The 23,589-nt window shown below is 48.5% G+C and overlaps 1 protein-coding gene across 2 annotated transcripts in view; it reads left to right on the forward strand.

The window, feature by feature from the left end:
* The window catches only part of LOC103630192 (uncharacterized), a 40,117-nt gene that overhangs the window by 11,381 nt on the left and 5,147 nt on the right, over window positions 1–23,589 (forward strand). For both annotated transcript variants that reach the window (XM_008651269.3, XM_008651270.2), the window contains 7 exons: window positions 8,009–8,126; window positions 8,348–8,526; window positions 12,214–12,295; window positions 16,038–16,145; window positions 16,230–16,336; window positions 16,769–16,846; window positions 16,927–17,022. In XM_008651269.3, coding sequence (XP_008649491.1) covers window positions 8,009–8,126; window positions 8,348–8,526; window positions 12,214–12,295; window positions 16,038–16,145; window positions 16,230–16,336; window positions 16,769–16,846; window positions 16,927–17,022 — 768 coding nt within the window. The remainder of the gene's footprint in view (window positions 1–8,008; window positions 8,127–8,347; window positions 8,527–12,213; window positions 12,296–16,037; window positions 16,146–16,229; window positions 16,337–16,768; window positions 16,847–16,926; window positions 17,023–23,589) is intronic.

Genomic DNA, 23,589 nt, shown 5'->3' on the forward strand with positions numbered 1-23,589 from the left:
CCTTTTTTTTGCTCTTAGGAATCTTGGTTGAAGCCTTTCTCCACCATTCAGCAAAAACTGAATCTCTTCTCTTAGGACCCACAGAAGAGAGACCAATGGGGGCTAAAATCTTATGCCAAAACTGTCTTGTGAAGACGCAATTAGATAGAATATGCTGCACAGTTTCGTCTTCCTGGTCACATAGAACACAAAATTCAGGATGCTGAAGTCCCCTTTTTTAAGTCTGTCCGCTGTCCAACATTTGTTATTTATGGCCAGCCAAACAAAGGTCTTACACTTAGGCGCTGCCCAGCTCTTCCAAATTCTTTTCCAGGGCTCAAAGGATTCTGCTCCAATGCATAAAGCTTTATAGGCAGATTTGGAGGTGTACAGACCATCGTTGCTAAATATCCACACATGCTGATCATTTGAATTTGGGTGAAAGAATGCCATTGCTTAATAAAAAATTAGAAAGAGTGCCCAGGAGGTTGCACGCCCTTGAGATCATGACTGTCCTTGTGTAGCTCCTGACCAGAACGAAATGACAGAGGATAACGTTGGCGCATATGCTGTGCGTCTTCCTCAACCATACATATCCAACTCCATTGAACCCCACCCAGAACGCCATGGATCCTGCTCGCCCACTCCATCCCCTCCACGCCCCTCTCGGTCCCCAGAGCTGCTGCCCTCCACCACAGCTAACATGAAGTACTCCAATCATGACGCTACCACTTCCTTGCCCAACAAGTGTCCACCACCACTATGGCTAGTGGCACCGGCACCATGCTGCCTCACCATCCCGTCCACCAGCCGTCAACACCGCATGCCGGTAACCTCCAAGGACATCCCTCACAGCCATAGTGTTAGAGTGGACGCACTAACCAGTTTAGCCCAAAAGCTTAAGCTGTTGGGAGAAGATAGACAATCCACTTATACACTTCAATACCCTACTCACATGCAACGTGGAAATAAAGGGGCGGAGGCACAAATGAAGCCTCTGCCAAAATTCTCAAACTTGAGACCTCTGACTTTGAAACCTTGTTAGAGTGGATGCACTAACCAGTTCAACCCAAAAGTTTAAGTTGTTGGGAGAAGGTACAAGGTAGACAATCCACTTCAACTTATAGGTCCCCAAAATCCCAAACCTTGGACCCCCAATTCGTAGCCTTGCAGGGACTGTAGACGTTGTCACAACAGTGTTGAGTGGGATGCAAAGCGAAGGGCCAAAGAAGAAGGTTAGGCGAGTAAGGAGGAAGAAGTCCGCCATTATAAGCCTGCCATTAGAACTAAGCTTGACGATCCAAAATGGACCCGATGTGCAGGACATGCGCCCGCCTACGCACCAAATATTTTTGTTGTTTAATTATAACTTAACTATGCAATCATTATAATAAACTCTTTGGATGTATTCCCATGCCACAACATTAGTAGTGTATGTGATGAGAGTATTTGCGCTTTAACTCCTTGGAGCACTTATGTACTTGGTTATCACGACATCATGGCGAGGCGAGTTGCCAGTCAGGTGCCTGGACGCCTAGGCGCCCATTTGTCCAACAAGTATGCAACATATATGATATATCAAAAACTAATAAATAAAATATAGGTCTAGCAAGTAGCAAGCAACTATACATGTCCAACAAATACATGATAAATTGAATAACTGATAAATATGCATACTGTCCTAAGCCTGTAAGGCCTAATCAATATCTAAGTCCATCTCATTTATGTCGTTCATATCCTCATCACTTGTAGTTGCAGCAGCTTTATCATATGTAGCAAGAGCTTGGCCATAGTCATCGTCAACATGTAGACCATTAGGAGCAACAAAGTCAATTTCAGCTTCTTCCTCTTCTCTTAATCCCCTTGTTCTTGTTTTGAAATTATGGCTGTGGTGGATGTTGAAGCAACAACTGCAACACCATTTCAACGAGATGTTGTTGCACCAATGGCTTCATCAACATGGGACCAGAAAAGATCATGAATTCATGATCTCTAGGATGAACTTCATTGTTAGTTGACATTTGAACCCATTTATTGTCCCATTGGAACTCTTCTAAGATCAAAGGGTTCAGATTTTTCCCTTCCACACATCTTGTTTTGAACCTTTCTGTTATCTTGTTGTATTGGACATAAACCAAATCATTCAATTCTTTTAGTGGCGGTGACAGCAGGGGAAAGAAAGAGGAAACATGTACCTGGGCGCATAGGGCACACATCATACACATATGGCCCATTAGAGCCCATTTCAGCAGCTGGGCGACGACGCAGCGTCACCTAGGAGCGACTAGCATAGAAAGTCGAGTCGCTCCGATCGACTATCACCTCTGCACCGACTTTTCGACTAGTTGTCGACTAGTCGCTCGACTTTAAAACCTTGCATAAGAGGAGCTATTACAGTAACAATCTTGACTCAATTCCTAAAGGTATGGGACATTACGGCTGGCTGGACATTGTTACCCAGGTCAAGATGACAAATATATATGGTTGCTAGGGATGAAAACGGGTACCCAAACTGTTAGGACAAATCTAATATTTTAAAATAGATATGTACGAAATTTGATGTTAATCTTTTCTTGTGTTATCAAGCACATTATTATATGTAAGAATAATTTTTTTTCATAAATTATTTTATACATTATTTGCACTCTACAACAAAAAAAATGAAAAATTATCCGTATCTGTATTCGAATTTTATATATATCATTTGAGAAGATATATGATAAATTTGAGGTTTACTTTTTATGAAACTTTACAAGGTCAATGCTAAAAAAATAATATGAATTTATATAGCAGTTTTGTTTTTCTTGAATACGCAGGAGAGTTGTGCTTGCACATTATTTCATTAATAGGAGAAATAGATGAAATTTACAAGAACAGAACAAACAGAACACACACTTCCATAGGCATTAAGCTACATTTGCGCTGATAATCTGAACAAACCGACCAACAACAACGACCCTCTCAATGGAAACCCTCCTGATCTACAACTGAGAGAGCAGAAAAACCTTTGGCACCAGCCAAGTCCCATTTCCAAAGCTCCTCATTAGCCATCACAAGAGTTTTGGATAGACTAGGAGAGACATTGTTGAATTCACAGTCGTTTCTTTGGCGCCACAAGGTCCAAGTCTCAAGGATGATAGAGAGTTAAGTCTTCTTCTAAGAAGACTGCTAACCAAGTCTGAAATTTTGCTCCACCATGTATCAAAGAGTTGGTCCGAAGGTTGCGGCGCCATGGCCACTAAACCAACTCTTTGCAACATGACAAACCAAAATTTCCTAGCGAAAACACCACCCACCAGCAGGTGGTTTATAGTTTCCTTCTCCTGGTCGCAAAGAAGGCAGTTGTGGCCCTAGGCTTGGATGTTTTGGTGCTGCTAGCAGCACCCCTCTTTCTCTTCCTCCCAGCACCCCCACCTCTTTCTTTTCTGTTTTGTTTTGCTTCCCCCCTTTTTCTATTTTCTTTTGCTTATTACTGCCTTTAAGGTATTATATATTTTGGTCTTCTTTAGACCTTTATTTATCTTCTTAATATAATGATGCGCAGTTCTCCATGTAAATTCTTCATGTGGCTTGTGGCACATGGAAGATGCTGGACTGCTGACTGGCTGGCTAAAAAAGGCTTGCCTCACCCACATAGATGTTTGTTGTGTGATCAAGAGGGGACTTTGAACCATTTGCTAGTTTCTTGTGTTTTTGCCCTGCAGTTTTGGTTCAACATTCTTAGAACAGTCGGTCTCCGATACCTTTCTCCCCAACATGACTTTTTTTCCTTTGATGAATGGTGGGGAGGAACAAACAAGGCTCTGGATGGACCAATGCAAAAGGCCCCAATTCGATCATCATCTTGGGGGCTTGGGCCATTTGGAATCATCGTAACCGTTGTGTTTTCAATAGTATCCAACCTAGCATTAGTGAGGTCCTCAATTGGGTCAAGGATGAGATTCACCTTTTGAGTTTGGCATGAGCCCGTGGACTTTCTAACATCCTAGCGCTCCAGCCAACTAGTAGGTAAATTCTTTTTGGTCCAGTTGGTCAAGGGTCCAATTTTTATTTAAGCAAGTGTGAGATTTGGGGTTTAAGTCTTGGTTAGGATGTGCGGGTTTGTGTGGAACTGTTTGAGGTGTCTATGAACCTCTTCTTTTTCTTTAATATAATGATACATAGCTCTCCTGCGTGTTCGAGAAAAAAATGAGTGGTTAAAAATGTGATAGAAAAGTACCAAAAAGTCATTTGTAAATTGTATCTCTAAAGGCGAGTCATAAAACTTGGGTTCTATGTAATGATACATGAAGATACATTTGTGTGTTAGAGATTATGAAATCATCTTTTTTTTTTCTCGAACGCGCAAGAGAGCTGCACATCATTTAATTAAGAGGAGTAAAAGGTCCAAAATGGACCCAGATACAAAGCCTAAAAAAGGCAAGAAAAAACGCACTCACTCACAAACTGCCCTGCAACAACAATTATCAAAAAAAGATTCATTCTTGACAATTTCATGTTGGTCCAACGCACTGCTAGGTTTCTCCACCAACAAAGGCAGGCTCGTATCCTCTTCAAGCTGGACATTTCCAAGGCTTTTGACTCGGTTTCATGGCCGTTTCTCATTGAGGTTTTGAGGAAGATGGGGTTCGGACAGATTTGGTGTGATGTTGTTAGTGGGCTGCTGGCTACCTCCTCCACTAGAATCTTGCTGAATGGTGTTCCTGGGGAGATCATTGCGCACCAAAGGGGTCTAAGGCAAGGCGATCCACTCTCTCCTATGTTGTTTATTTTGGTCATGGATGCTCTAAATCTGCTCATTCAAAAGGCTTCCGATGAAGGGTTACTCCAGCGTCTTTCGTCTGGAGCTTTGCATCACAGGCTTTCTCTTTATGCGGATGACGCTGTGGTTTTCCTTAGGCCTGTGGCTTCAGATATAAATATAATCCTAGAGATCCTTCGACTTTTTGGGGAAGCTTCGGGGCTCAAGACTAATGTCCAGAAAAGTAGTGTGTTCCCCATTCGTTGTGCCGAGGATGATTTGGTGCGGGTCCGAGATTGTCTGCCATGTCCCTTGTCGGTTTTCCCTTGTCAGTATCTTGGTTTACCTCTGTCTTTGGGAAAGCTTTCGAAGGTGCAGTTGCAGGCATTGGTGGACAAAGCAGCTAATGTGCTTCCGGGTTGGAAGGCCGACCTTATGACAAAAGCGGGTCGTGCTGTGTATGTTCAGTCGGTTCTCACAGCGAAAATGATCTATGCTGCCATGGCTTTGGACCTCCCTAGCTGGACTGTTAAAGCTATTGACAAGATAAGAAGGGGCTTCCTTTGGAAAGGAAGAAGACAAGCCAATGGGGGTCACTGTTTGGTGGCGTGGGGCAAGGTTACTAGGCCTAAGGACTTGGGTGGGCTTGGGATCACTGATCTGCGGCTGTTGAGCGTGGCTCTTCGGGCTAGGTGGCCCTGGCTCCAGAGAACCGACCACTCTAAACCTTGGTCGGTCCTCCCTGTTCAGGCTTGTGGAACGGTGCAGGCTTTGATTAATATTGCAGTTGTGTCTGAGTTGGGTGATGGAAATGATATCCTTTTTTGGAAGGATCGGTGGCTGAATGGTAGATGCATCGGAGAGGTGGCACCTGAGGTTCTTGAGCATGTTCCTAGGCGTATTGCTTCCAAAAGGCTGGTTAAAGATGCTCTGACTGACCTAAATTGGGTGGTAGACATAAGGGGTGCGCTTCCAGTTAGGGCGCTTGCGCAAGTTCTAGGCCTTTGTGACCTGCTGGAGGGTCTTGTTCTTCAGCCTGGTATTCCAGATAGGCATATTTGGAAATTCAATGCTTCTGGGGACTACTCTTCTAGTTCTGCCTACAAAGTTCTTCTCCTTGGAGCGGTTGATTTTGGCCCGGCTGAGCGGATTTGGAAGTCTTGGGCTCCGGGTAAATGCAAATTTTTTCTGTGGCTCGTGGAACATAATAGATGCTGGACAGCTGACAGGTTGGCTTTGAGGGGGCTGGACCACCCCATCTGCTGTCCGCTCTGTGACCAGGCCGATGAGACAATTAATCATTTGCTGGTCGAGTGCAGTTTTGCAAAGCAGTTTTGGTTTCTTCTCCTTCGGTCGGGGGACTTCCAGGTGCTCTGTCCTTCTACTGGGGATAGCTGTTTTGACTCTTGGTGGGAGAAGAGTGCTGAGATGGTGGGCAAGCCTTTGTCGAAGGGTTTCAACTCGCTGGTCATTTTGGGTGCGTGGTCCATTTGGAAGCATAGAAATAGGTGTGTGTTTGATGGCTGTAGCCCGAGTGTTGTGATCGCCCTCTCGGCTGCATGGGAAGAGATGTTGTGCTGGCGTTTGGCTGGCGCTAAAGCTCTCTCTTCTTTCCATCTAGAGGAGTTGTTTTAAGAGTGGTGTATTTGTGTCTGTAAGTCTGCTGTTCGTGTTTTTTTGGGGTTTCACCCCTTTTCTCTTCTTAATACAAAAATACGCAGATCTCCTGCGTATTCAAGAAAAACAACACTGCAGCCTCCACTCTTGCTGGCTACAGCGATAAAACTGCAGGCAGACCCCACTCTCTACAAACATTACGCCCTGACCATATTAAGGGCAACCTCTAGGCCTAAATTCTCAATATGTTTAGCTCCAGCCTTACTCCAACACACCAATTCCTCTAAAAAAACACTTCGAACTGTGCTTAAGAAAGGATTCTCTGCATTGAAGACTGCCTTGTTACGGTGAATCCAAAGGCACCAGGGTCCAGAATGATGATGTTGTTCATACCCTTTCTCTTGCTTCTGTGCACCTTCTTACACACCTTTCTCCACCATTCTGCAAAAGAGATCTCATCACTTGACGGAGAGGGATTACCAAACCCCAAGGGTGAAAGGATGATATGCCAAAACTATCTTGCAAAAATGCATGTGCATAGGAGATGTTGGACGGTTTCCTGCCCCTGGTCACATAATGGACAAGACTCTGCGTGGTCCAAACCTCTCCAATCCAGTCTATCATATGTCCAACACTTATTTCGTATTGCCAACCATAGGAGATATTTGCATTTTGGAGGAGCCCAAGACTTCCACGGCCTCTCCCATACTCCCATGGCTCGAAGGTAATGGATACCATGAAAAGGGCCTTGTAACATGACTTGGAAGTGAACTGGTCAGAGGAGGTACGCAGCCACACATGCCTATCAACTTCTTGAGTTAACACCACTCTTCTTATAGCATCCCATAGTTGCAAGAATTGTTGCACCCCAATCAAAGGAAGAGGGGTCTCGATGTCACTGACCCACCCCCAGTTTTCAACAGCATGGGCCACAGTTCTAGTGGAAAGAGCGCTCTTACCCACCTTAGTGGCAACTGCGGGAGCAATGTCCTTGACGCAACCACCATCTAACCATCTATCCGACCAAAATAAAGTATTGGTCCCATTTCCAATCACAGAAATAATCGATGATGCAAAGAAGTTCCTGACTTGTTTTGGTATAGGAAAGTTTAGCCCATGCCAAGGTTTGTTAGGGTCTGTTTTTTCCAACCACGGCCATTTAGCTTGCAGAGCCCATGAAATCATCTTTGAACATCATTCTATATGTTTCCTTATTTACTTCTTTTTACTACATACTGTCTACTGATTTTATGAGTGGTCCTTTCACACATGTGCAATGATGCAATTTGTCATTTCATTAAGAAAAGGGAACAAATGCCATGTAATTTAACATTTAAATTGTACCGAGGGTGTCAAGATAGTGTCCCAAGCAAATTGGTGCCGAGTGCTCCAACCAAATTTGTAGGCTTTACTCTCTATTTTTTAGGTGCAATATAAGTACCAATAATTAACATGGGACAATGATGAGTTTGTTACAGTTGCTGTACCTACACTCCATGAATATTTCTCCATGCTCTTTCCTTCGTAGCTTTAATTCTTGTGATACAGCATATTACATATAACTCAGCTGCTGTATCAATTTTTTTGGTGATTTAACTGAGCTGTTTATAATCTGCTTCCCACCTACCTATCTCTAAAGAGCAAAATGCTGATTCTTTCGAACTATTGCAGACTGCAGATCAATTTTTTGCATTTAAGGTTCCTATGCGAGATGGAGAATTAAATAGTCTATGCCGTGGTCTTGACAAGGCATTCCAAGTTTATACACAGCTGGTTACTGCACCCCTAGGTTTGCATGATCATGTTCTTTTCTTTAAAGCTTCTTGATATCTAAGGCAGATATTTTCTTGTGGATGCCTGCTCGATAATGTATACTGTACAAGTATAGGCACCTACTTTTCAGTATAAGAATAGAGAAATATTTGTCTCATTTTGCTAACTTCTTTTCTATTTAACAGTATCTTCATTTGTCTAGCTATCAAGTGACAATGGCTTTTTTTCTGTTTGCAGTTGATAAAGAAGATTTAGCTCCGCCTATTCCTGTTCTTACTCGATATAAAAAGGAGCTTGGAATCAAGGCTTTTGTAAAAAAAGAGGTCCAAGAAGTTAGAACAGTTGATGAGAGGAAAGCTAGCGAAATTACTCAGCTTACAATGCCAAAGCTTTGTGTTCGTCTTAACAGTCTATATGTGAGTCTCTTATTGCCATAGCTCATGATTATTTATAATTAGTTCCTGGGCATTTTGGAGTGGTCGGCACTGGGACTGCAGACACAGTCCTGTAAATTTGTGTTGCAGGCTTCAAAGTGTTTACCTCCTGAACATGTAGGAGAGCTTCATATCTTTATATTAAACTATTAAAGAGAGATAAAGGGGTAGAAACCTCGTACAAGGCAACCATGTTACGATCTCTAGGAAGTATGAAGTCGTTGCAAGAAAAATATATATAAGCTAAACACCTTTAGGGCTAGTTTGGGAACTACATTTTCCCAAGGGATTTCTATTTTCCCAAGGGAAAATGAACTAATTTCCCTTGGGAAAATAGAAATCCCTTGGAAAAACGGGATTCCCAAACTAGCCCTTACTGTGTAGCATGAACCAACCAGAAAAAGGCCAACCAATACCCCCCACCAGAAAAAACTTCTTAAGCTTTCGGGCACTAACGAAAGACCAATGCTACAACTGTTCTTTAAAGAACAACTGGGCAGCTGCCAAGGGAGGAGGAACCCCTTCAAACACATCTGTTCCTGAGATTTTACATGATCCAAGTATTGGATTGAATAGAAACCCTAACCCTAACAAGGGTTGGGCTGCTATATTAATAGATGAAATAGTATATGGGTTGGGCCTAAACCCATTACAGTTAAGACACACACATGTCTAACACTCCCCGCAGTCACAACTCTAGGCATTATCGATGTTTAGACTGGGGAGCCCCTTGGTGAAGATGTCGGCGAACTGCGAAGTTGTCGGTATGCAGAGGACACGTACATTGTCGGCGCCGACACGCTCACGGATGAAGTGTAGATCGATCTCCACATGCTTCATGCGTTGGTGCTGCATGAGGTTGGAGGAGAGGTAGACCGCGCTGACGTTGTCGCAGTAGATGATGTGTCACACGCGAGGGGGCTATGGATCTCCTAGAGCAGTTGACGGAGTCGGGACGCCTCGGCCACGCCGTTGGCCACAACGCGATACTCGCTACTCGGCCTCAACGCTGGAGCGGGGGACGACAGGCTGCCGCTTTGAGGACCAGGAGACGAGGCTGGCACCTAGAAACACGGTGTAGCCAGAGGTGGACCGATGCACGTCGGGGCAGCCGACCCAATCAACGTCGGTGCAGACGACCAACTCAGAGGTCGGAGAGGGCCGAAGAAGGTCGTAGTCGAGGGTGTCGTGGATGTAGCGAAGAATCTGCTTGGCAGCGGTGAGTGGGGCTCCCGCGGGCTGTGCATGTGAAGGCATACCTACTGGACTGCGTACGCGATGTCGGGTCGGGTGAAGATGAGGTATTGTGGAACCCCGACAAGGCTTCGGTAGGCAGTCACGTCGTCGACCGGGGCACCATCGTCGTCGGAGACCTTTACCTGAGTGTCAACAGACATGGAGTAGGGCTTGCAATCGGACATACCAACTAGCTTAAGAATGTTGATGGCGTACTGGAGCTGGTGAAGGAAGAGTCCTTAGGGGTGGCACTCCAAGATGACTCCGAGGAAGTGGTGGAGAGGATCGAGGTCTATCGCGAACTCGTGTTGCAGGGCGACGATCGTCTGTTAGAGGAGGGCGGCACTAGACGTCGTGAGCACGATGTCGTCACGTAGAGGAGGTAGACGGTGTCAACATCTGTGTAGGGTAGAGTTGCGATTGCAGGGGGTGTTAGCGTATTGTGTTTGTGTGTACCTTGTAATAGAAGGAAACAATTATACAAGTCAGAAAAAGACCCTACCCCAATCACACCCAGACACCACACCCACCCACCCTACAGATCCTTCAGCATACTGTCACACCACAGAAAACAGAAAAATAGACGGCCCACATTATCTGGAGCTTAAATTCCCGGAGGTTACAACCTAGTCACAACTCACAAGTTCTCAGATCTTGAAGGCCCCTGCTGAGCACCAGAGGTCTGGCCTCATGCTTTCAAATACACAAGCAATACAATGTTTCCATACCTTCCAAGGCACCAAAATTACGAGATAATTAGGATCATTGCACACTTCTTTTGGGGCTGCTGTGATTGACTTCCTAGTAATTTAGTTTCTGGAAGAGTGTGCAGGCCCCATAAGCTGAGAGGTTTGGGTATTTCCAGCTTACATGAGTTGAGCTGGGCGCTTCGTATGAGATGGCTATGGCTGCATAAGACCGACCCTAGGCGTCCTTGAGCTAACCTACCGATTCAAGTTCCCTATAAAGCGAGGGCTTTCTTCTCCACTGTTCTGATCTCGGAGGTGGGAAATGAGGCCAATACCTTGTTTTGGATAGATAAGTGGCTTTCGGGGCAAAAATCAGCGATATTGTTCCTAGATTATTCCAAACCATACCAAGGAGGATTGCTAAATGGAGAACAGTCCAAGAGGCCTTACTGAATAGAAGATGGATCTCAGACATCAAGGGAGCCTTAACTGTTGAAGTCTTAGTGGAATATATTCAGCTATGGGATATTCTATCTGATGTAGTGCTACAACAAGGGATTTCACAAACATGTGTCCAGCATAGCCTCAGATGGTATTTATTCAGCGAAATCTGCATATGAGGGTCTCTTTGTAGGATCAACTTCTTTTGTCCACTACCTTAGGGTGTGGAAAACCTGGGCCCCACCAAAATGCAGATGTTTCCTCTGGCTTGCAGCTCAAAAGAGGTGTTGGACTGCTGACAGACTTGCTAAAAGAGGTCTTGACCACCCATCCAAGTGTCCATTATGTGACCAAGAAGCTGAAACTTTGGGCCATCTTTTAGTAGCTTGTGTTTTCTCAAGAGAGTTCTGGTTCAAGCTGCTGAGACAATTGGGGCTGCAACTGCTCGCCCCACAGCCAGGTTTGCCCTCCATGTTATGTTGGGAAGAAGTTTCATGGGCTGTCAACAGACCTATCAAGGGGCTAAATTCTCTCATCGCCTTGGGGGCTTGGATCATCTGGAATCATCACAACAAATGTATCTTTGAGGGTTGGACCCCCAATGTTTCTCTAGCTCTTAGTTTAGCTAGGGAAGAGATATTGTTGTGGGAAATGGCTGGGGCCAAAAGCCTCTCCTTCTTGGCGGCCTCCTCCCCTGACGCTTAGTTCCAGCCTTCCAGGGGAGAAGGTTTCTTTGGTCAGAAGTGTAGCTTAGTTTGCTAGATGGATCTTTTTTTGGTTTTTGAGTTTTCGACCTCCGTAAGGAAGTCCTTGTATCTGGTCTTCTTTTGACCTTGTTTCCCTCTTAATATAATGGAGCGCAGTTCTCCTGCGCCTTTCGAGAAAAAAATAGTTTCTATCTACAGTTGAGTGTTCTGAAGCCTAATATTCTATCATGGTGTCTATAGTGCTCTGCTTTTGCCAGGATTTACATCAATGGATCACGCAGCATCCTTTTAGTTTTTTCAAATGCTTTTCCTGTCTATTGTGTTAAGATCATGTTTGGAAGGGCACCTCCTGAGCTCCTTCCCTGCAGCAATACTGTAGCGGAGTTGGGAGAAGCCCCAAATATGCAGCTCCTCCTTTTTCCAGTTCATTTTTGCTGGAGCCAGAGACATTTTTCTCCCAGCCACAGCATGCTACAGACAAACAGCGTTGCACAGTGCTTTAGGAACCAGAGCCGGAGCCCCTTGGAACAGCACCAAACAGGGCCTAAGTTTCGTATTTGTTTGAGCTTTCTAACCAGAAGCACTTTTTTATGCAGTACGGTATCAGCCAGTTGAGTAAGTTGGAGGACAGCATTAATGAGAGGTGGGCTCGGAAGAAAAGTGAAAACACTAACATCAGTAAGTTCTCTTTCTAGTAGTTTCATGCAATTTATCTCTTGATAGTTAAAAAAAGGGGCAGACTAGTGCTGGAGGCTCCCATGGGGTCTGGGGAAGGGATAAATCAAGGGAAGTCTTTTCCCCGGCAAATGCATCGAGACTGTTTCGAACCCATGACCTAGTGACTCAGTGAGACAGTTCTCGCCAGTGGCGTAGACAGTGGGTGGTCCGGGTGGGCCACAGCATATCCTAAGCCGGGCCACCGGATCACCAGTCCACCAAGATCCATATAAAAAATACTGATATATATTATATTTGCATTCTAATATATACATTTATAGACTTAAATGTTAAATCTATAGTGTTATATGCTATTTTTATCTTTATATTTTGAACTATATACTAAATTGTTATATATTATATTAAATTATTTATAAAAAGTTCTAATGGCATACCTCACGAAGAAATTCTAGCTACGCCACTGGTTCTCGCCACTGCACCATTTCTGCCCTTTTATCTATTGATAGTTAACTTCCCAAAATTACTTGATCTTCTGTCACACCCGGATTTCGGGGCACCAAGACCCGGGCCGGCGCGAACATAATCACCAGGTGTGCTGGGACCAAGTCTCTCACATATGATGCATAGTGGCACAGGATCGAATGTCACATCTTTACTATATATAACAGGAGTTCTGTACAAAAATAATTAAATAATTACATCATATGAGGAAACGATCCAGCAACCCAAAGTTGACTGGGAGACGACGACCTAGACCTCTCACGAACTTGCCACAGCATCCTTCATGCGCCTCATCCTGTGGTACCTGTTCTTGACCTGTGGGGGGGTGTGAGACAGCAAGAGTGAGCTCACATACGTTCATCGCTCAACAAGTTGTGGGGAATAATGTGCATGAACTCGCCAAAGGTGGGAGCTCACGTGAAGTGTAAGGCTTACCAAAGAGGATGGTTAGAGCTGAGCATTGCTTTTAAAGTTGGTCAAAATTTTATTAGCAATTACTAAGTATAAGTAAATACCAGCCCAATTAAGTAGTAGAACAAAAGTAACAACCTCACCTGCGATGCAATGCATATGACAAATTGAGTTTAAGTTCCATAATTTAATCATGTGAGTGTCCGAGCCGCTCATGACCGTGAGCACGGCTAGTATACCAGTTTTACACTCTGCAGAGGTTGCGCATCTTTACCCACAAGTCGTGTTACCCATTTGCCACGGAGTTGATCAGACCCCATACACCTCTACCAAGGAAGCGAGGCAGGGTACCACTACGAGGCCTTTACAAAGTTCCACTAGCTTCAGACTACCCGCTACAGTTTATAGGAAGCTCCAATGCAGGAATCCCTTGCAGGACCGCCATCGCAGCAAAATCCTCCCGAGGGCCTCCCTACACTGACCACTCCCCTACTGCCCTTGCCCCTTTCGGGTAAGGTAGCCCTCCACTAGCTTTCCTAGTTAATCAGCCAAGGGCGTCCCATTAAACCCTTGTGGTAGCACTGTTTTCCCGGGTGGTTCTCCATGTTCCAATTAACATAATGATCTTATCATGAATGATAAATAACACCGGATAACAAAAGTATAATCATGAGTAATGTATCTTCATACCCAAAACCACATAAAGCACTAGCAAGTACTACCCAAAAAGTTCAGTGGTAACAAGGTATAAAGATAATCAAACTAGGGTATCCTATTAGGACCCATCAAAATTAACCTATGCAGATCATTATGATTAATTAGAACATGAGTGGGTAAAAAGAAGTGATCAAGGGCACAACTTGCCTTCGATGAGCTCCTGCTCAGCTATCTCTACTTGCTGAACCTCAGATTCCATAGTGGCTTGCTCGTCTATTCGCATCAATACAATACACACATAGCATAGCATAAATTAACATCACATCAAACATGCAAATAAAATCTATAGTAATAAACTAGACATTAAAATAAGATCACAGGAATTGGAATCATTAAATTTGGAGTTGTATATTTTTAGTTATGGATTTTCTAAGGTTTAATGTGCTTGAAATGGGATTAAATGAGAAATTGATTTTCTAATTGTTTTCATGACAAAACAGAGACTCTAAGTGATAGACAATAATATTATAAAAACTTTGGAACTGGAATGGATCAATTTGGAGTTCATATGCATTTTCTACATATTAAACAAGTTCTATGATTTATTTTCACACTAAAAATCCTTTTTCTAATAAGTTTTCTCTGATTTTATAATTCTCTGGCCTGGGCCTCAAATTCTAGAAAACCCAGGTGTCTCGGTGCAAGTGTTCCCAAGACCCCGCGAACAGTCCCAGTGGACTGCGGGTTGAATCCCTTAAAATTCGAGGGCTCTTTTGCAAAACGACCCGGCGAAGGGGTATCCAACGACCCTGGCCGTCCGATTCAATTTAAACAATCCAGATTAGATCACGGTTCATATTGAAGCGGTATGGAATGCGGGCCCTCGGATTTCAATCGCACGGCCCACATGAATCTACGTCATAATCAATCGTGAACCCTACGATCCAAATCTAATGGCCATGATCACCCTGAGTGAAACGGTACGCAGATTCTAATCTCAACTGTTGGCCGCCAGATCAACGGCTGGCGATCTATCCCCTACCCCGAGCACCCGAGACGGCGGCGCCGCCCCGCGCCTACGGCGGAGGCCATGGCCGGCGGCCCAATTCCCGTGTTCCAGCCCCCCAAACCTAATTCCGAGCTGAGCTAGACGTAGAGGAGAGTAATACAGAGCGTAGGGAGTTGATTTTACCTCGGATTTGAGGTAATGGCGGCACGACCCCGAGGTTGCGCGTCCGCGGGTCTCCGGTGAGGAATTCCGTGGCCTCTGTAGACACCCCTTCCACACCGATGCCGCGGATACTTCCGCCACAACTTGATTAAGCCTCCGCACTCTCCAAGACCGACCGAGGTGGCGGCGAAGAGCGATCCGACGTCGAGCTCGCGGTGACAGAACACCCGTAAGCGACCCTCCTCGCGATTCGCGTAGCGGAGCTGTGCCCTGGTCGTCTCGGTGATGAAATAGGGCAGGGGAGGTGCGGCGCGTGGGTCCTTATACCCCGGGGCGCGCGGAAGACTCCGTCCCCAGCTCCCCGATCGATCCGCGCGTGTTCGTTGTAACGCCCGAACGCGAACTATGCGGAGAGGAAGACTCTGACCGCGTGGGTCCCGCCAATCAGTGGAACATGGCCGCGCGAGGTGGGAAGCAGGAAGTCCTGACGCGTCGGGCCCACCAACCGGTGAGATACCCCAGCGCGCGCGTGTGGGATTGAATCAGGGCCGCGCGGATGAAAATGTTATTGGGCCAGATTAGGGATCCGAGGCCCAGCTGGCTTTTAATTCTTTTTCTTTTATCTTTTTCTTTCTATTTTCTTCATTTTCAAATCCAATTGAATTCAAGTTTGAATTCAAACTTGATGGCTCATCATTTACACTGTATTTGTATAGTTAACAGTAGTAAGTTTAAGGATATCTATTTTTTTGTTTACCATATTTTTATATCATCACTAAATGCACACAAGGTAAGATCCAGCATGATGCACAGGTTGTTTATGTGCCACTTGTTAATTATTCACTTTTCAATGTGGTTATTCACATGTACCAATGAGTAAAGGCAACACATATAGGGAGAATAATCTTAGTTCTTATGCTTTTACAAATTTGGGTATTACATCTTCCTAGTCCAATTCTTGTAGATTAAAGCCAATATATATGCTTGTAATTTATTTGCCAGGACGAAAAAGTGAAAAGTCAAAGAGTGCCGTCCCTAATCAGAAGAATCAATTTGATGGCAGCAGAAAAGAAATCAATACTGCTATTGATCGTCTCTGTGAATTTACTGGTAAGGAAATATATAGAGGCAATGTTTTGGTAGAAACTTATTGCTATTAAAATTTGAACCTTTTTCTTTCCTTTTCTTACGCAGGGACAAAGGTTATATTCTGGGACCTGCAGCAGCCATTTGTTGAGAATTTATACAGAAATGGTGTTGCTCAAGCTCGATTGGACACCATAACTGAAGTGCTTGATTTGGTACGTTACATAATATGGAAAATCTACCGACTAGCTTTTCAAGGAATTCATTTTCTCTGTTTTTTCTTTCAAACTGGTAAGCATGCAAAACAACATGTTTGTGTTTAACCTGAACAATTTATGGGTATGTCATGTGACTGCATCCCCAAGCATGTTAAAGATCATATTTAACTGTGAACATGCAATGATGTGTGACATGTGTCCATATTTGTATGTTTCTCATTCTGTTGCTAAAGAGGAACGATAACATGTTGTATGTTTCTCATTCTGTTGCTAAAGAGGAACGATAACATGATTTTCTTACTCTGAGTTCTATCTGGCATTTAGATCAAAGTGCAACCATAAGCTGTTACTGTTACATTAAAAACCTAGGGGCACATTAATTTCTCTTGAACTATGGTGCTCCTTATTTATGTTACAGCTTATTTTCAGGTCCTTAATCAACTTTGTGATGTCATTGTGGAACAACTGAGGGATCGTGTGGTTACAGGGCTTCTGCAAGCATGCCTGGTAATCACTTTAGCTACTAGTTTTAGGACAGGGTTTCATAACAGTCTGGACTATGTTCTTGAAGCTCTCTTGACTGGTAGGATGGCTTCCTTCGTGTGATACTGGATGGAGGTTCTACACGTGTCTTCTCTCCAAATGATGCAGCTTTATTGGAGGAAGATCTTGAAACCCTGAAGGTTATATCATTTACAGAATCATATTGCCTGCTTTGCTGTAATTTATTTATTTTCTTAAGGGACATCAGAATAGTGGTTCCATTTTATGCTAGATGGGTGTTTATCGGACCTTTTATATTTGTAACCCCTTTTAAAATTAAATTTTAAAAATAACCCCACCCACTTTTTTATTTTTTTATTTATAACCCTTGTCTGCGCCAATCTGCGTGACGTGACAAATCACTTTGTGTCACATGCATTGGCACAGCAAGTTATGTCATGCTGGAGTAGGAAGGGTCTATTGGCGCATATTCCACACGGAAAGCTTGCCATGCCATTCCTGTTGGCGTGGCAAAACAGAATTGCCATGCCACCTGGACTGGCATGGCTAGGATAAATCTGAGGAAAATCATATCTTTTTCATAAACCGTTGGCTGGAGATGTTTTGTTACAAAAATTGTAACACTAGATGAGGTCTACAACTTCCTATTTTTGAGTTTTTATTTGCAGTCCTAGATGCTTCAAAAGTCAATACAAACTTTGAACAACATATTAAGAATGTGCCAGGGCTTGTCACGTTAGAGAATTCATATATTTATCATACGAGGTCGGATGGGTATAATAATTTTACTGAAAATTGTAGCTCTCGACAAGATTTAGAACAATATAGTTTCAAGTTTTTTTTATGTAAACTCTCTAAGATGTTCAAATAATCTATGCAAACTTCCAGCAGCATATTAACCACATACTATGGTGTCACCTTAGAAAAATAATTTTTTTTTTCAATTCACCGCTTTGAGCTACATAATTATCTGTAATACAATAGAATGCAGTAGTCACCCTAGCTGCAGGTGTACAGGAATATATGTAACCCTAGTGGGCTAGGCCCATAAACACAGGAGCTCTAACACCCCACCCCCCGCAGTCGAAACTCTAGCCACTGCAGATGTTGAGGCTGGATCGAAACTCCGTGAACACCACCGACGAGAGCCCCTTGGTGAAGACGTCGGCGAACTGGGAGGTGGTCGGGACGTGAAGAACGCGAACAGCGCCACAGGCGACCCGTTCGTGGACGAAGTGAAGATCAATCTTGACATGCTTCGTGCGCTGGTGTTGGACGGGGTTGGTGGAGAGGTAGACGACGCTGACGTTGTCGCAAAAGACGAGGGTGCTCGTGGCCAGCGGACTGTGGAGCTCGTGTAGTAGCTGACGGAGCCAAGCCGCCTCGGCCACGCCGTTGGCTACGGCGCGGTACTCGGCCTCGGCGCTGGAGCGGGAGAATCGGCTGGCGCTTCGACGACCAGGAGATGAGGCTGTTGCCGAGGAACACATCGTAGCCCGAGGTGGACCGACGCGTGTCTGGACAGCCCGCCCAGTCGGCATCGGTGTAGACGCGAAGTTCCGTGGTTGAGGACCGGCGTAGAAGGAGCCCGAAGTCGAGAGTGCCCCGCAAGTACGGTAGGATGCGCTTCATCGCGGTGAGATGCGGCTCCCGAGGGTCGTGCATGGGAGGCACACTTGCTGGATGGCGTAGGCGATGTCGGGCCTGGTGAAGATGAGGTACTGAAGGGCCCCGGCAATACTCCGATAGCCGGTGGGATCGACGACTAGGGGGCCGACGACAGAAAGTTTGCCTTGCGTATCCACCGGGGTCGCGCAAGGCTTGCAGTCAGCCATGCCAACGCGTTCAAGGATGTCGACGGTGTACTGCCGCTGGTGGAGAAACATGCCCTGGGGACGGCGCTCGACGGTGACCCCTAGGAAGTGGTGGAGCGCCCCTAGGCCCTTAATCGCAAACTCCTGCTGGAGACAGGAGATGATGCGACGCAGAAGCTCAGGGGAGGAAGCGGTGAGGACGATGTCGTTGACATAGAGAAGGAGGTACGCTGTATCTGAACCGCGACGGAGGATGAACAAGGACATGTCCGACTTGGCCTCGACGAAACCCTGCGAACACAAGAAGGTGGCGAAGCGACTGTACCAAGCTCGGGGGGCCTGCTTGAGGCCGTAGAGGGACTTGTTGAGCTTGCAGACCATGTCGGGGTGAGCAGGGTCGACAAACCCAATGGGCTGGGTGCAGTAGACCGTCTCTGTCAGGGTGCCGTGGAGGAAGGCGTTCGTCACGTCGAGTTGGTGGTCTGGCCAGTCCCTGGACAGTGCCAGAGTCGGAACAGTCCGGATGGTGGCAGGCTTGACCACCGGGCTGAAGGTCTCGTCGTAGTCGAGGGCGCTGGGTGAAGCCCCGGAGGACATAACGGGCCTTGTACCGCTCCAGGGACCTGTCGGCGTGCAGCTTCAGCTTGAAGATCCATTTCCCGGTGACCACGTTGGCGCCAGGGGGAGAAGGCATCAGGTCCCAGGTGTGATTAGCCTGGAGAGCCGCGTACTCTGCTTCCATGGCGCGTTGCCACTGTGGGTCGGCAAGCGCACCACGGACAGTCGTGGGCATCAGCGGAAGAGCAGAAGAAGAGGTCGCGAAGAGAATCAGGCGATCAGGTGGCCGAAGGACACCGACCGCGTGCCGGGTGACCATCGAGTGGATGTGTCGAGGATCCCGGTGGACGACGACGGGGTGATAGGTCGGGGCCGCGGCGCGAGAGCGAGCCGGGGTACCGCGTCGACCACGACGCTGATACGTCTGGATGGGATCGGTGTAGCGAGACGACGAAGCGGCGTGGGATGGTGCAGAAGGCGCCGGTGCCGCACGAGGCGGTGCGGGAGACGGTGGGGCCACACGAGGCGATAGAGGGGACGACGAGGTCGCACGTGGCAGTGCGGAGGAGGGCGGCGCCGAGGATGCCGAGGCCGCACGTGGCAGTGCGGAGGTGGGCGACACAGGCAGGGCCGCGCGAGGCGACACAGGGGACGCCGAGGCCGCACGCGGCTGTGCGGGGTGGGCGGCGCAGGCAGGGCCGCATTAAGCTACTTAGGAAGCGCCGAGGTCGCACGGGGCTGTGCGGGGGAGGGCGTCGCAGGCAGGACCGCGCGAGGCGGGGAAGTGGACGACCCGTGGGTAAGGAGGGTATGATGGTGGGGGACACAGGGTCGGGGTCGAGGAACATGTCGAGCTCGGTGAGAGAAGCAGCGTGAGAGGAGGAAAAGGCGAAATCCGACTCATCGAAAACGACATGACGAGAGATGAGGACTCTGTGGGAGGTGAGGTCAAGGCACTGATACCCCTTATGGTCGGGTGAGTAGCCGAGGAAGACACAACGAGTGGAGCGAGGGGCGAGCTTATGAGGAGCAGTGGATGCGAGATTGGGGTAGCAAGCGCACCCGAAGACACGAAGATGGTCGTAAGAGGGATGGATCCCGAAGAGAGCGAAGTAAGGAGTGGGGTGGGCAACCGCCTTGGTGGGGAGACGGTTGAGGAGGTAGGTGGCAGTGGCGAGGGCCTCAGCCCAGTAATGAGTGGGAAGAGAAGCCTGGAAAAGAAGAGATCGCACGACATCGTTCGTCGTGCGAATCATACGCTCAGCGCGGTCGTTCTGAGGAAACGTGTAGGGGCATGACATGCGGAGGTGGACGACGCGAGAGAGGAAGAAGTCACGTGACACATCGTTATAAAACTCGCGCCCGTTGTCACACTGGATGCTCCGGATGGTGCGACCAAACTGAGTGGAGACATAGACGAAGAAGTGAGACAGGGTGGGAAAAGTGTCAGACTTCTGACGTTAAGGAAAAGTCCACAGATAATGGGAGAAGTCATCGAGAATGAGTAAATAATACTTAGAACCAGAAATGCTGATTACAGGAGATGTCCATACATCACAATGTATCAGATCAAAAGTGCATGCTGCTCTAGAAGAGGTGGGGAATGGGAGCCTAACATGGCGACCTAACTGACAAGCATGACAGAGGTGCTCAAAAGATCCCCTACAACCTGAACCAGAGGTGCTGCTGGAGAGCTTGGACATCACATCGCGACCGGGGTGACCGAGACGACGATGCCAAGTGACAGAAGAGGTGGCCCCTGCAAGAACATGTGGGGCAGAGGTCGATGTAGGGGAAGCAGGCATGCGAAGTGTGTAGAGCGGCCTGGGGCTGTCACACCGAGCGAGAAGGGTCCTGGTGGCAAGATCCTTCACAGAAAGACCAAACGAGTCAAATTCCATGGAACAAGAGTTGTCAGTAGTGAACTGACGGACGAAAAGAAAATTTTGAATGATGTGAGGGGCTACAAGAACGTTGGATAAACGGAAAGGACCGAGAAGGACCGCGTCACCTACTGAGGTGACGGGAAGGGCAGAGCCGTTTCCAACCACGATGGAAGAAGGAAGGGAAGGGTGGGGGGGGGAGAGGTGGAAGACAGAATACCTGCGTCCGGGGTGGTGTGGTAGGAGGCACCGGAGTCAGCCACCAAGTTAGAGACCGAGGTGGGTGGGGCCATCGTCATCGTGGAGGAGTTGGCGAGAGACTGCGTGTCCCACCCATTAGTCCAGGGCCCCCACACGGGCTGGGCCGGAGGTTCCGGAAGGGGGAGGAGCCCCTGCTGAGGCTGAGGAGGTGCCGAGGGCGCTGCCGGAGGATGAGCGGCAAAGAAGATCCGCTGAGGGGTGGCGGGGCGAGGGGCCGAGGCACCCGCGGACGGCCTGGGCCACATGTGAATGGTGCCAGTCCACGGATTGTAAAAAGAGGGCCACTGGGAGCTGCCTCGGCCGCCCGGCGTGCCACTGCGTCCACTCTTGCGACCACGGCCGCGACCCCCCCCCCCGGAGCCAGGAGGCTGCCGAAGAGCTCCAAGCGGCGGGGGACCAGAGTGCGGAGAAGAGGAACCCCTCCCGGAGGCATAGGGGGCAGCCCGAGGAGCACCGTGGCGGGAGCGGCGATGGCAGTAGCGGAGAGGCGAAGCTCCTCGAGAAGCAGATCGTTCTTGGTCTCCGCAAAGGTTGGAAAGGGTTCATGCGGGTAAGAATGGGCGTCACACGATCGAAGCGAGGGCTCAAGCCTCGGAGGAGGTTGAGCTCGAGACACTCGTCGGTGATGGGGGCCCCGAGGGTGAGGAGAGTGTCCGCCATCGTCTTCATCTGACGACAATACTCGTCCACAGAGAGATCGCCCTGAGCAAGCTGGCGGAAGGCGGTCTCGAGGTACAGGATCCGAGTCTGGCGGTGTCCGAGGAACTGAGCCTCAAGTGCACCCAGATCCGGTGAGCAGTATCGTCCGGCACGCGAACGATGTCCTGAAGTTCGGTCGTGAGGGTGCCGTGGATCCAGGAAAGCACCATCTCGCCCATCAGAAGCCAATCCTCCGACGGGTCAGGGACTGCGGAGAGGACGTGATCGGCGAGGGCGTAGCGACGGAGGGTCTGCAGGACTTGGTCGTGCCACCGGGGGTACTGAGTGGAGTTCGGCGCAAGAACATCGGTGACTGTTGCCCGGATGCTGGTGAGGGCCGCCGCCTGAGCGTGAAGGGAAGCGCAGAGGGTTGAGGCCGGGGTAGGCGCGGGCTCGAAGGTGTCGGCGCGGTGGCGAGCGGACGTGGGGGAGCCATCCGAGACTCCCTTGCCAGCGAGACGACGGTAGGTCTCGGCGTACTGGCGCACGATGGCGTCGAGCACCGCCTGCTCCTGCTCAAGTGCACGGGCGGTGTCCTGGGCCCGCTGGCGAGCAGCCGTAACGGCTGCTCGAGTGGCGGCGAGAAGAGCAACAACGTCATCCGAGGGAGCTCGCAGGGCGGAGGTGATGGTGGACGGTTGGCTGTAGACAGTCAGCGGCAGGGCGCAGCCACGCACGGGGGCCGCGCCAGTGGTGTCGAGCGGGACATGTGGATAACCCGACGCCAGCAGTTGGGAGCGAAGCAGGGCGGCATCCAGTAGGGAGAGCGCAGGAGCCGACCAAGATCCGTCGGGGCCAGGGGCGGCCGCGAGGGTGGCAGATTGGGTTGGCGCGGGCGGAGGTGGCTCGACAGTAGGGGGCAGCGCAACGGTGATGACAAAGGCGTGCCCCGGCGGTGTGCCGGAAGCGGCGATGGGGCACGCAGGTGGCGTGGGGAGTGCTGTCGGCGCGCTGACCACGTAGTGGAGGGCCTGCAGGGACACGACGGTGCTCGACGGCGCTCCTGCCGCAGGGGGGAGGGCCGCCGAAGTGGTGGCAGGGCCCGGCAGCCCGCCGGCCGCGGGGTCCGGCGGCGGGGAAGAGGGCCGCCATGGGCGCGGTGAAGCCCGACGGCGCAGTGAAGCCCGGCGACGTGCCGACCATGGGGGAAACGGCTGTCGGGGGCGCGGCGAGGGCGGCACGGTAGGAGAGAGGAAAGGGGAGGGAAAGACTCGCCGACGCCTGAGGGGTAGGGAGGAGGCGGCGGCCGGCCCGCCATGGTGGGGCGGCGGCGGCAGTAGGGGTGGGGGGGCGGCGGCGGCTGTAGGGGAGGGCAGAGGAGGAAAAAAAGGAAAACCTAGGCTCTGGTACCATGTAATACAATAGAATGCAGTAGTCACCCTAGCTGCAAGTGTACAGGAACATATGTAACCCTAGTGGGCCAGGCCCATAAACACAGGAGGCCAGGCCCATAAACACAGGAGCTCTAACATTATCACATATGATGCAACCGGAGTATATATATGGTTGGATGAACTTTTCTTAATTTGAC

The sequence above is a fragment of the Zea mays genome, chromosome 6, assembly GCF_902167145.1.
Source record: "Zea mays cultivar B73 chromosome 6, Zm-B73-REFERENCE-NAM-5.0, whole genome shotgun sequence".
Taxonomy (NCBI): Eukaryota; Viridiplantae; Streptophyta; class Magnoliopsida; order Poales; family Poaceae; genus Zea; species Zea mays.